This window comes from Henckelia pumila, chromosome 1, assembly GCF_033568475.1.
Source record: "Henckelia pumila isolate YLH828 chromosome 1, ASM3356847v2, whole genome shotgun sequence".
Lineage (NCBI taxonomy): Eukaryota > Viridiplantae > Streptophyta > Magnoliopsida > Lamiales > Gesneriaceae > Henckelia > Henckelia pumila.
The window spans coordinates 134,225,152-134,239,270 of NC_133120.1; the positions used below are offsets into that span (position 1 = coordinate 134,225,152).

At 36.2% G+C, this 14,119-nt stretch overlaps 1 protein-coding gene across 1 annotated transcript; it reads right to left on the reverse strand.

The window, feature by feature from the left end:
- Positions 1-206: 206 nt before the first annotated feature.
- Positions 207-7,923, reverse strand: LOC140884024 (protein transport protein SEC23 D). The gene is made up of 13 exons (XM_073290691.1): positions 7,405-7,923; positions 6,472-6,531; positions 5,968-6,021; positions 5,721-5,893; positions 5,378-5,564; positions 5,058-5,203; positions 4,828-4,982; positions 4,544-4,625; positions 4,355-4,470; positions 3,298-3,396; positions 1,440-1,563; positions 809-1,301; positions 207-594 (listed from the first exon to the last, which is right to left on the reverse strand). The coding sequence occupies exons 1-13, from the start codon at positions 7,730-7,732 to the stop codon at positions 380-382; spliced, it is 2,232 nt and encodes a 743-aa protein (XP_073146792.1). The 5' UTR covers positions 7,733-7,923; the 3' UTR covers positions 207-379.
- Between the last annotated feature and the right edge of the window lie 6,196 nt (positions 7,924-14,119).

Sequence of the window (14,119 nt, forward strand, 5' to 3'; positions counted from 1 at the left end):
TCCATGTATGCATAGCATTACCCTTCTTGTTAAGTGGAGCCATTTAAAATTCACTATTCGAGGATTAAAAAAATTAAAAATAAAAAACAAAATCTTCTTAGGCCTACGTTTTTAAATAACTAGCTAGCATGTTTGCTTTATTTTATTTTTAACTTTCATGAGCAAAATAAGAATTTAAAATTACTATTGTCTAGGAAATGATTTGAAGCACATCAATAGCTTTCTCCAAAATATTTTCTAACAAATTACATTCAAAACTTTTGAATCGGATCCAATCGTCCCTTCAAAATCTTTCTTCCTCTAATGATACAAATCATTTTCGGGAAGGCGACAAAATAGTTTCAAACGCATGATCAGATATCAAAGATATATATAGCATCTATTGTTTTTTGTAAACTAACACACTATGACTGATCTCATCAAGAAAAGAAACAAAGCCCAGTACACTTGTGAAGCCACTTCCCTCAACATCTTGCTCCTCTATAAGATAGTTCTCAAACACCGTTGCATCGTCCTGCCCTCCCCTGATAAAAATGAGCTTAGGAGTTATACTCCTCTCTTGCTTTAGCTTGTTGATAGTGGTTCTTAACAAGCCTGTGTGAGAAAGTAGTAAAATCGTTAGCAAGCACCATGAAATCCATTTTCTTAATGTTGAAAAATCCGTGCAGAAACAAGATTTCAGCGATGGTTACTATATTTGGAACATTAAAAGCTAGATCAAAAAATTACACATAAAATTTTTTTTTTTAAAGTTGAGTGAGGGCAGCGTGCCCTAGCCCGATCATAAAGTGATGAATAGATGACTTACAGTCCTGCGGTGGAGGAAAAGCAATGGCAGGGTCAGCTGTGGTTGAATAAAATACAATCAGAGTTGTGAAGGCATCCAGGAAAAATATTGGGCTGCCACTTGTTACAAGTGCTGCACGACTCAAGGAATGGCGAGGAAAAGCTTGTTTATCTGGAGTTTCATACGATGTCAACAATGGATATATAGCACGGCCAAGTGACGAAGGTTCAATGGCACTGAACAGACACTGGAGATATATTCTGTAGTCTGGATGAACACCTTCTTCATGAAGGCGAAGAAGTGGGTTCCTTAGCAAAGCAAAGACTAAGCGGGGTAAAGGTTGCAGCTGAGGGCATTGGGTGAAGGCAATGTCAACATTAGGAGACGTCATACTTCCTCTTGGGTATTCAGAAATCTTGCAAGCATCATTGTACTGAGCCGTAAGATTTACAAGCCACTCTTGAAGTGAACTCCGGCCCTCTCGAACTCCTTGCTCCAAAGAGGCCAAAATAACCTGAGAACATTTATGCCGAATAAAAATGATAGGACCAATTGACAGTATTTACTAAAGCTAAAAGAACACTCGGACACTTGCCAAAACACGATCAGACTGGCTAGATGCAAAGAAGTGTTTTTAGAGGTAGAATTTTACCTCGTGAACAAGGATGGAAAGAACAACTTCAGGATCAACACTATCATAAATCTCGTTGATGTTCCGTGATATTCCAAATTTTATGGTTCGGATTCTCAGTCTCCTTTTCAGGGAATATTTAGCTCTGTACACATTTAAATGTTCAAAGTCAAACTAAAGAAATGGAGGCGCCTAAAGTTATCAACCCAAGTAAAATTTAATTGCAATAACAGAGGCAACAACAAATTGCATATCATATGGAAAAAGCAGTGCGAAATTTGCACATTTCTCCACAGGAAGAAGGTGCAAGTTTAGATATAACAGGGATAACGGAAATTGTCCTAGCAAATGCAATTACATCATATCAACTTCAGAACTCCTGACCCAAAAATAATTGAAATTTCAATTAATTTCTCAGAAAACTTTAGCACATTTATAATTGGCAGAATAAAAGATAGAAATTGTTGAACTCTTCAAGTCAGTTTCTTAAGCAATAAATTTGAATAAAAAAAATATTCAGCTTGTGTAGTCCGGTAATACTCACAATTTACCAAGTATTTGTTAGTTTTTGTCACATTTTACTTGTTTTAGGGTGGTGCAGAAGATGAAAATATAAGAAAAGTACATGACCAAGTATGCTGAGCCATATGGTTAAACAAATTATTTTCTTCTTTCTAGCTGGTCGAGCAACTTGAGGCAAGAGTCAAGACTTGATTTGTCCTAATATGAAAATTATCTCTTTTTTAAAAAAAGGTTAATGGAATGATTTCGGGCCATATGAACATTTCCCATCATTTGAATTTTGATGGTTACGCTTCTGTACCCAATAACAGCAGCTTGGAGAGAAAATTTCACTGAAACGAAAAGAGAGGACAGTTGATCCAGTAACAGGATCACTCCAAGCTCCTTGATTCTGTCTTTTTAAATTCTTTGCAATTTTCTGTGTTTCTGAATTTATTTCTGAACTAATTTTCATTATCCAGAGCCAAGTAATGTGTTATGGACCTGTTATTGGTGGGCCTGGATCCAAACAGCCCAATAGTCACAATCAGGATTTTTTATATATAATAAGATATGACTACACTGAAAATAGAAAGAAAACACCCAGAGATGATCTCTGTCCCTAGCCAAAGCTAGTCCCTAGCACACGCTAGTTAACACTCAACAAAGAAAAATGAACTCATCCCTACTAACTCCCCCTCCTTCACATATTTATTTACTGCCCTCTTTCTAGACTCACGTTTTATATATATAATAAGATATGACTACACTGAAAATAGAAAGAAAACACCCAGAGATGATCTCTGTCCCTAGCCAAAGCTAGTCCCTAGCACACGCTAGTTAACATTCAAAACAGAAAAATGACCTCATCCCTACTAACTCCCCTCCTTCACATATTTATTTACTGCCCTCTTTCTAGACTCTTCTACGGTTGTGACTATTGGGCTGTTTGGATTCAGGCCCACCAATAACAGGTTCATAACATAATGCTGATTCATACTTATAATTTGATTGTTTTATATAACATTTGATACTCTTTTCCAGATATAGGCATGGTTTGCCAATGGTGCAAGCGGAGCATCATGCAAAGTCATGAACTGTGCTGTGTTCACAAATGTCCTGCTATTTTGTAGGGATTGGTTCAAAGTTACATTTTCTGTGTTGCTTGCACACTTGGAAACCATGGCTAGGGATTCGGTTTAATAATAAGTTGAACACAGCTAATATAAGGTTAAAATTTGGCTTCTATTTTGTGAAGTTAGAATGTGAACGCCAAACTCGTGAATAAGCAGGTATATGGACTGTATCATGATTAGACAACTCGAAGGAACTTTAACAGAAATGTTCAAACAAATAAAATGCATCAACAGAAGCATACCTGCTAGTAGGGCTTGAACCTAAAATTGACTTTTCACTGTGGGGCACAACAACAGAGTATTGAAATGCAATCTGCAATGTAGGCATTTCTTGGCTGTGTCTGCAGGCAAAAATACGCACTAATCTATTTGCATTAGACACTTTTTGGGAAAAAAGATGCAATGTAAAAAAGAAAACAAAGAAGACACTTAACACAGTAATTTGAAGAACCAATTACAATTTTCCATCCATTCGAAGGAATAAAATACATTTTATATGATCAAAAGTTAGCACATGCTAGCATCTATGGCACGATGACAAGTCGTAAAAACCTTTGGAAAATGCAGTAAGCTAAGGGTTTTTCTTGTTTCAGTGTTAGGGAAGGGATGCACTGGGTGGGGGTTGGTATAGTGACTTGTGTCTAGACATTTCGAAGTTTTTTAGCGAGCCTTCCCGTTCTCCTGAAATTCAAACTTTGCTAGAAAAACGCTTGCCACAGATCACAGAGGCACATGCTCCATTTATGATTGATAGAATGTAGGTAAAATGTCCATGGCATTCCACTCTAACTCCTCTCCGCCAATCAGAAATACAAGGTCAGCCTCTTTCTCCATCCATCCATAAAAATGATAATAAAATGATTAGTCTAAGGATGACTCTGTCTTACTGTACTGCCATCCATCTAAATGTGAGAACACAAAAAACGAAACCTTGGCTTCAGCAACAACTCAAGCTTATCCAAAGTGGGAAAAGGGATTTTCTACAGAACAATAGTAACATGTTCCTGATGGGAGGGATGGGATGATGTGCTATTTCTGAACTATTACTGTCTCATTTTCTGGTTCACGGTACCGTTGTTTGCATGTCAAATCGTACTGTTAAGGAAAATAATATATCAGTCATTTGTTATCTTCTGAAAATGAATTGCTCATCGGAAAAAAAATCAATCTGCACTATATTGCAACATTGCTTCAAAGAACAAAGGAGTGATCATCAGCTGACTCTGATTGTTCCAAACACAACCAAAATCACTACCAGAGGAATAATGAATAAGACAAAGAATAAAGCATTTCTTTTACCTGGGGAATCCACTGTCATTCTCGAAATGAAAATCGTATGCATATGTGGCAAAAGTGTCGCAGCAAATAACATGCTGAACGTTTTCATACTGTGGATCAGGAAAGAAATGCCCATACTGCAGCATAAAATTGCAAGTATTAATACAACAGTTAACGGAGAAGAAAAAAAAGCCAAAGATTCAGAATTACCAAATGGCCAAGCTTAAATTCAGAAGATGTCCTTAAGCGCATAACACAATTGAATGCGTACGGACGACTTAACATACGGTACCTGCAATCAAATCATGGAGATAATAATAGATGAAAAAGGTGAAAAAGGAAAATACCTTAATCAAGAACAGGCAGATATAAGGATTTAATTCATTTTATACCAAATAAATCTGGTGCATTCACCAAGTATTTGGACAAAAATGTACTTAATATACCCTTCCTGAGTTGGAAAATCATTCTTGAATTAGGTATTCAATACTCACATGTCCTGAGGAAGTGTTGAATCATCAGTGTTTGAATATAAAAATAAAGAGCCTCCACTGTCGATACTAAGAAATTTCAAAGATGCCAAATCAGTGTATTCATTTGTGACAGCAAATAGATCAACGCAAATGCCAGCTTGAACAGCAACGGCAGCCTGTTTAACGTACGTCAACAATTAATTTCCAACAAACTTGGCAAAAAAATATCTCCATTTGTTCACAATAAGTACCAAATCTTTATAAAATGGTGTTTGCTCTGGGAGCAGAGCACGGTCTGCGTCTTCTCCTTTGCTAGCGTATTGCTCACCATAGCGTCTTGTGTCTAGCTGGCCAAGACCATAATCTGGAGGGCCAGATAGAAAGGCAAAAACTCTGGCTGCTCTTCAATTTAGTGAAACAAACAAAAGAAAAATATTACTGAATCTTTAGCTGCTCAGACAGATGACAAATCACATAAAAACTTTCAATTAAGAGACTTTCATAAATAGAAAACTAGCCAATTTATGACAATATAAAAAGAGAGTCAAATAAATCTACATTGCCATGGTACCTAGTGCATAGGTATTTCCGTATTCTGAACCAAGATATTTCAGGAGAGCTTCCATGGCTACTCCGAAGCCTCGCCCACCAAGTAACACCCCATCTACTACTTGACCCGCAGCTGTTGTCCGCTCCCATGAAGTTGTCGGCTTTAGAGTTTCAAGAGCAGATGTAATACGATCCTTGCACGTGTCAACCTACAACAATGTTGACTAAACATTGGATGCTGCCAATAGCTTATTGAATCAAATTTTGAGCTGAAAGTAAAAGAACTAACGATATAAAACAAACACTAGATAACCATTAGAAAACAAAGAGAAAGCTTCATTTCACGGAAAAATCAACTAACATACAGGAGCCAAAAATGAAAATAATGGCATGACATCTTCGAGTTCCATTGCCAGCCCAACATGAGAATCAGGGTGAATAAATACATTCTTCACCACTGGTATGGGACCCTGAACATCATATAAGCCTATTTTATGGCTGAACGTTGCAAGACCAAAAAGTGATTCAGGTGCTAGAGCTGTAAAAAAAACAGATATATCAGAATACCTACTTACTGTTAGAGCTCATAAATGCAATTATAAGATGACATACCCTCCAATGCTGCTAAGAGAGCACTTTTAGTAAGTTCCAAAAACTCTTCCGAAGCTGCAAATTTTGCACAATTCAGTGAATTGGAAGAGCACATAATTGGTTTGTGGTTCATGAATTAAGTTAAAAACCACAAACTTAAACGCAATTTCATTTCTGTCACTCTTCATTTTTATATTTCCAATGGAACTCCATCAACTTTAATGGATATAAAAGGCTTCCAGTAACAATGTAGATATATTCCTAACTCTTCTGTCTTCTAGACAAAAATGAGTACATAAAGATGACAAATCTAACATGTGGTTTCATAGAATAAAATTTTATCAACAAAATTGCACTCATCATTACTGTACATTCAAGCAATCAGCAAGCCGAGCCTCTTTCACACATTCAGTTCCAAGTTCCAACCATACCAAAGAGAGTACAAATTCACTGTTACCAAAAATCAATAAATAGGAAACAACCTAAAGCAGTGATACATTACCACAACTTAAAACAAAATCTTACAAGAAAGGTCAACTGCGGCAACATAGACTGGCCTTGGCTGCATTTCTTCTGATTCTTCCACTGCCACCATCCAACAATCAATAAAAAAATTGATCAAATACAAAACCATAATACATGGCTAACTGTTGTAGGGCCTTCTCAACAGTCGAGCGCTGCAAACCCAAATGCAAGGTGAGAAGAAGCATATTCATGCGGCTGTTTCCAATAATATCCTTAATGTATTACTGTATCCCAATATTTACATACTATATCACAAAATACGCCAATTTATTGATGCATGTGAAATATGCTCTCTCCAATGAGAGAAATATTAGAGCCAATCTAATGCTTTCCCTAGCAATGCAAACCGTTGCCATGTCCGTCAATGCCTAACAAATAGAAAGCATTGCAGCAAACAAGTGAACGCCAAGAAGTACCATAGATTCATACCACCCAATTTGTCCAAAAAACATGTATAAAACACTCTGATAATGTAACTCTGTTTATGCTATACCAATTTTCAAGAACTATCGAGATCAACAGACAACAAAGGACACATAATGTGAACATCTTATAAAATGGTACAATCCCACAGTACCAACTGGCAAACCAGTATTAGAATGGAGTTAATGTGTTCAGCTATAAACCTAAACAATTATTCATAATTCTGGGCAAGAGATGCAACATTGCATCTGAATTTCAACCGACAAAAGTACCGATGCTACAGTAACATGCAAATTGCTTTCCAGCAATCAGCACAGCAGATTCCTGAGTCCACCAGAACAATTCACACCTCACCCTAACCGAATCACAAACAATCAACTCTGCATATAGACCCAACACTAAGAAATTGCACTCTCATTTGTACTGAGAAACACTCGTAACCAGCTCAAATTACATAAAATGAACTGAAATAAAGATTTGCAAATTGAATACGAATGATGCAGTAATTACGTGGTATCTCGAGGTCAACAAAAGACGACATATTTTCTGGGCATGAGTCCGGAAGTGAATATCTAGCTATGGACTGAGCCGAAAGCCCATTTAGTGTGCCGCAGAGTACGCAGGTCCATGTCCACTGATCCTGTTCACAATAGGTATTGTAATAGCCCCAGCAATTCTCGCAGCGAGGTAACAATTCACCGCCGGATCCGTACACCGGCGGGTTTCCGTTCTCGTCCTTCGCGGCGAACGGCATCAACGTGATGCCCCACGGCAAGCCACATTCTTCCTGCTCCCTCGGGTCGGCTGGAAACCGGGTCATAGTCGCCCGAACCGCCATCGCCGATCCGAATTTTCTAGAACTAGTATTATATGTGTAAAATTGTGAAAAGTAAAATTGAATCCAAGATAGGGTTTATTCCAGGTTTTAATCAAATAGGGTTTGCTTTGATTTTTGGGGGCAGGATGGAGCAAGATGGTACATCAAACGACAGCGTTTTACAGGATGGGGGGGAGGAGACGATTGCGACCCAAGTTGTCGCCGATGCACATAAGAAGAGCCAATAGTAAATCGCCAACTAGGTCTAAGTTTTTTTTAAATATTATTTTTTCTTAAAATAAGGGCATCTATGGACTATGATCTACCCAATTCAATAACGCAAACTTCTTCTAATCATCACGATGAATTGATCATGTTATATAGAAATTTGATCCGGATCATTTACTTTCAACAAATTTTAGTATGAAATTAACTTAAAGAGATAAAATTAATCAAAGATAAAAACTGACGAAAAACTTAAAATCAAATATCTCAAAGCAATTCCGACATAATACAATTGGAAACACGTAAACAACTGAAACTCTGTATTAACTTATACAACAATATCGAATATGTATCTGAGCTAAAACAGAAACACAAAAAAAAAAACTCCGACATGGTCATTGGCTCCGCTGTTAACCCTGTCTCGAACTTTCTGCCTCATCCAACCTTAGACCTGCCTCCATCGAACAGGGTGTCCAAGATAACACCAAAGATGCGAGTTACTAATACCCAATAAGTAAATTATGATTATACAAACCGATATGATGCATGCAAACGATGTGACTGGGTAACTAGTCAATTATGTCAATATTTCTCGAACTAGGCGTCATGAGTGAATACTACGACTTAGGGGCAAATTCGCTGGGTATCTCACATACTCGTTGATAAGTGCATTTTGTGTGCATTATTTTATGTTTTTTTTATTTTTTATTTTGCAAGTATTCGTATTGTCTCATTGTGTTTTTACGTGTTTTTATTGTGATTTATTTTATATATGTGCATTTCACTCTCCGGGTTGATTTTTGTAGAAATTTGTGAAAAAATCATGATTTTGGGGCAAGAGAAGTGCAGCAAGAATGAATTACGGAGTAGCAATAGTCAAAAATTTATTTTTGATTATAGATACATCCAAATCCAATCTTTACCGTTCAAAATCAAACTCAAGATGTTTTAAAGTTGCTGTCCAAATTTTGGATTGATTTGACGGCTAGAACTCGAGATATGATTTTTTCAAGAAAACTGCACACTGGAAAAGACACATGCACGGACCCATCACGGGATCCGTTCATGTTGCAAATTTTTTTTTACAATTGGAGCAGAAAGTTGCTCGATGCGCTCGAGCAAGAATTCGCACAAAATAAGAAAAATACAGATTTTGGAAATTAAAACTCTCAACTTATCGGGCTTTATTTCGTGGGCTTTTTAAACCATATAAATAGAAGATAAAAGATCAGATTTGGGGGTTTCAGATCGGTACGCAGAGATCGAAACAGAGAGGTGGCTACAGGCTCCAAGCTTGAAAGAAGATTTCTACACTTTTTCTTCTTATGTTCTTCTTTATTTTTATTTATTGAATTATAATTTCAATTATTGGTAGTTTGTTTTCAACCAAGACGGCGTGATTGAGTCGAAAAAACCCATGTAGAAAACTTGGATGTTTATTTGGGATTTTTCAGACTTGATTTTATTTTATTGATTGTTAGATAGTCTGATCAACTGTTTGCTTGCATGTTAATCAGTTCCAAGTCGACAGAGGAGGGATTGATTTTGATCACTTTAATAATCAACACATGATAAAACCGACTAGAAATAGAATTTGGTTTCAGTGTGCGGTTTTAGGTAAAAACTGAATTTTCATAAATATTTAATGCATTCAAATTTTATTAGAATTACGAAAAATTAATCCGTCAATACTTGAGTAGGTTTGATTGTTCTAGAAATAGACATTTGAACAAGTTAGGAGAATTTCCGTAATCTAAAATTAAATCTGAGTCCTAAATCGGCTACATATTAAATGATTTGTTCGGTACCTGCGTGTGTCTTGGTTGTCTCAATTTAATATTTATCTTTCAGTTATTTTAATTCTTATTATTTTTAGTAATTAATTTTTTTTTTAATTTGTTGCATCCTTTTTTATTATTTTTTTCTAGATTAAGTAAAATAATTCATTCTTGAGAATTGACTACAGTCCCTGTGGGATCAATACTTGGGCTCTCTGTCCACTTACTATTACTTGACCTAGTGCACTTGCTAGATAACCGAATTAAGCGGTCAAGTTTTTGGCACCGTTGCCGGGGACTGTTTGGTTAATATTAAGATAGATTATTTGCTTGAGACTAGACATTTTTTCTCTCTTTTTGTTCCTTTGCTTAATTTTTAATTTTAATTTTAATTTTAATTTTATTTTCTTTTGCTTGTGAGGTACCTGAAGATGGATCATCGACGGATATTCACAAGTTTTGTCCAGCAATACTTGGAACCATTCTATGTTGCTTAAGGGAGATTCAATGATTTGGCAAAAAGATTTTGATACCATGGTTTGTCAAACTACACGCTAACTCAGATTTTTTATGGTGGTTTGGATGAGACAATAAGAAGTTGGGTGGATTATGGAGCTTTGGTTACTAGCAGTCACTTGTTTCACAGAGATCACGACGTGCGATGCACTTGTTAAATTATATGGCAGATTTTGACTATCATTGGCATTGTGATCCTTCACTGCAGGGTTGGAGTCATCAATATCCTCCAGAATTCAACTCCACAAATTTTTCGAACCAACCATTTGAGCTTCAATAAGAGTGTATAGGGCGTTGTGAAGGTTATGTGAATCAGTTGCAGAACATTATTAATAAACATTCAGAGATCAACCAGCAATTTTCAGAAACTCGCATCAATTCTTTGACTTTCTTGGATGTACACATGAAGCTTCTGATGCAATCCGTTTCTGATATCAACCAAGATAATGAAGCGATTTGTGTTGATCAATTTGCATGACAATGTGATCCTGCAACCGTAATTGAGCTAGATCATGAGAAAATATTTCTTGAGGAATCTTCATGCGAAGAGGAGCCAAAAGTGACAGTGGAGGAGGAAGAAATATACAAGGAGAAAGATTTGACTTCATCAGTGGCCTTTACATGTACATCATTAGAAGATTCATTCTTTTCATTGACGCCACCTCCACAGTATTATATCCTCGATGAGCTTCACCTTAGATTAGGAGTCTCCTTCCAAAATAATCAGTTCATTCCGAGTTTTGTTGGACCGACAAGCTTACAAAGTCAATATCACGTCTAGCTTGAGGGAGTACGAAATCAAGACTCATAAGTAGAGTCGTATGATTTTTTACTATGGGCGGCAGCCGCTCTTTAATGCTTGCTACTATATATTCGGGCTATAGACTATAACTTTAGCGCTGACTGGGAGGCAACCCAATATTCTCTTTTCATTATTCTTTTTATTGTTATTTTTATTTTTATTATATTTTGCTAATTCAACGCCTTACCCGCCTCTTTTATATGTGCAGTATGTTGCCCCATTAAGAGAAGTTGTTGTTGGAGTTCTTGTAACACCCGAAAATTTTAAACGTAAATCCGCATGCATAATTAGGAGAAATTAATTTTTAATTAAGGGTTAAATGTATTTATGTGATATTATGTGATTTATATGCATGATTTAATTTATTTTAGCATTTAACCCATAATTATGGAAATTCTATATTTTTAAGGAATTTATTATTTTTTATCGCGTAGACTGGACCGTGGACGGACGAGATACCAAAATTCTTAGCCAAAAATATTTTATGAGTTTTATGAGCCTTAAAATAATATTATAAGGTATTTTGTCAAGAAAATTTTAGTATTTATTTATATATTTATTTAAGAATTGATTTTTGGTCAAAATAAGTCATTTTAATGACTTTTATTGATCTTTAAAAATCCTTTAATATTATATTTCGGGATTTATTATTATATATCAGATTAGTAGGTATTTTTAAAAGTTTAAAATCTTATATTTATGTTATATTATCTACCTAATTAATTTATATTAGTTATTATCCTAAATCTACCCATTATCTACTCAAATTTAAACCTAAAATTAATTCCTTTAGCCGATCAAAAACGTATCAGCCGCCTCCTATCATCATCTTCAGCCTTTCTTCACGATTTATTCAGAAAACTCATCCTCCATAGCCGTTCCAACCTAGCTCTTTGAAGATTTTGGTCCATTCGTCGTCCCGGAGGCTCGTATACACATCAATTATCGTCCTAGAATTGTCAAGGAATGTCTAAAACTTTTATTTGGCCACCATATAAGCTATTATCCATGCATGATGTTTTTGTTGTAGAAGTTATCAGGTTCGAATATTGCAAGATATGAATTGTTTGTTGCATATAGTTGTGTATTCTTATCCATGAATCACGTTTTTTTCCTAGCATGGTGCGGTCCAGGCTGATGGCTGTTGTCAAGGGGTGTCTTAGGGTCCTCATGGTTGAGCTATGTGGTTGGTTTGAGGCTGGAAAGGTCCAAGTCGAAGCTATTCAAGTTGGGTGCAGCAGATCGGGTAGTTTAGGATTCTGAGGAAGAAGACTTCGTTCTCCTTACTCGGGATGCCATTTTGAGTGAGGTTTGTTGGGTTTGAAAGCTTTAGATGTTTTCTAAGATTGAGAAGTGGTTTCACGGTCTTTGGTGGTCGGAAGAAACCGCACGATCGAAAATATTGGGGACTGCTCAGTCTGCGCGCGAGGAGGAAGAAGGTGTCTGGTGCAGAGCTTCGTTCTCACTCCTCGGGCCATGGTTTGGTTTGATTCTTGTTGTGTTGGAACCCCCTGAATGTGGGATATCTGGTGGTGGTGGTTCCCTAGCATTTGGTGGCCGGAGGTGGCCGGACGAACGTCGGGAATGGGGACTGCCGCTGAGCCGAGAGGAATCTAGGAGAGGGAAGGGTCGGGCTTGGTTGGGGAGTGGCTGGGTCGGGTTCTTGGGTCAGGGTTGGTTCTGGGTCGGGTCAGGGGGTCATGGGTCGGGTTAGGATGGTCCGGGTCCAAGCTAGGTGGGTCGGGCTCGAGTATTTTAATTTTTAAGTATTTAGTGTTTTAATTGGTTTTTGAGCCAATTAATTAGGCTTCCAAATGATTTTATTTGGGCTTTCAAAATTATTTTTAAGTTAGCCCAATGATTTTCATGGGCTTGTGGGCCCATAGAAATTTTTGGGCCAGTCAGTGATTTTATTGGGCCAGTCCATGAATTTATATGAATTAATTAGTTAATGGGCCTAAATATTTTTATTTAAGCCCAATAATATTTAAGTATTTTATTTTAGTAAAAAAATTATAATTTTTAAAATTATTTATTTAATTATGGGCTTTAAGTTAGTTAATGGGCTTTAAGTCAGTTAAGGGGTTTAGTAGAGAGACCAGCAGTCTGAATCAACCCATGAAAAATAAATAAGTCCGCAATATATATTTAATTATTTTTATGCATGAAGTTTATATTTTAAGTATAAGTATATTTATTATGAAAAATAAATTAAATATATATTACGGACAATTTTCAGTGCATGCATTCATGAAATTTTTATATGATATGATTATGATTATGTATGAGTTGAGCAAAAAAATATTTTCTTGATGGAAATTGAAGTAGTGTGACATAAGGGTGGTTATCCACCATATGATATATGATTTATGCGGTAGTTTACTACCATAGGAGGTGATTTATCACCGCCACGTACGTTGGTTTATGAGAATGATCAGTCGGCACAGATAAGCGTCACACTTACGGATAGGACCATAGACTGTTTCAAAAATACCATGCTCAATTATGTTATGTATGATGAAGAAAGATGATGTTTATGATTAAGATTTATGCTTCAGTATTTATGTTATGGAAAATATTGTCATGCATGTTCATGTATCATGTATATGTATTAGTATGATTATGTGATGCATTATTTTAAACCTTGATATTCAAGTTTAGACATGTTGAGCCCCTAGGCTCACTATGCTTATATGGTGCAGGTGAGTCAGATGATATTTATATAGCTCCTACCGGTGGTGATGACGTATGAGTTCACGAAACAGTGGCCCCGTGACCGTTGCAGTTTTTATGGGATGTTTAAAGATACATTTATTTTATTATGTTGAGTTTTAAACATGGAATACTTACTATTTTGTTTCATGCATGAAACCCTTTTTAAATTATTTAATTGTTTATTTTTATTTAAATTACTACGTGTTGCAGTAGCTGGTTTTAAATGTGATACATATATGTATGGGCATATATGTATAGTATATATATAAAAAAAAAAGTTTTCCGCATTTTAAGTTTTAAGAAGGTCTAGATGTTTCAATTGGTATCAAAGCACGGTCCTTGGAGGGTGTCCATCTGCCACGTGAAGCTCAA

What these genes read in the sequence shown, in the direction of transcription:
- LOC140884024 (XM_073290691.1), bottom strand. Translation starts at nt 7,732, where the DNA reads ATGGCGGTTCGGGCGACTATGACCCGGTTTCCAGCCGACCCGAGGGAG. An exon ending in GGTTCAAGCCCTACTAGCAG is followed by an intron (nt 1,564 to 3,297) that starts GTATGCTTCTGT and finishes AAATGTGTACAG; the next exon opens with AGCTAAATATTCCCTGAAAA. An exon ending in TTTCCATCCTTGTTCACGAG is followed by an intron (nt 1,302 to 1,439) that starts GTAAAATTCTAC and finishes AAATGTTCTCAG; the next exon opens with GTTATTTTGGCCTCTTTGGA.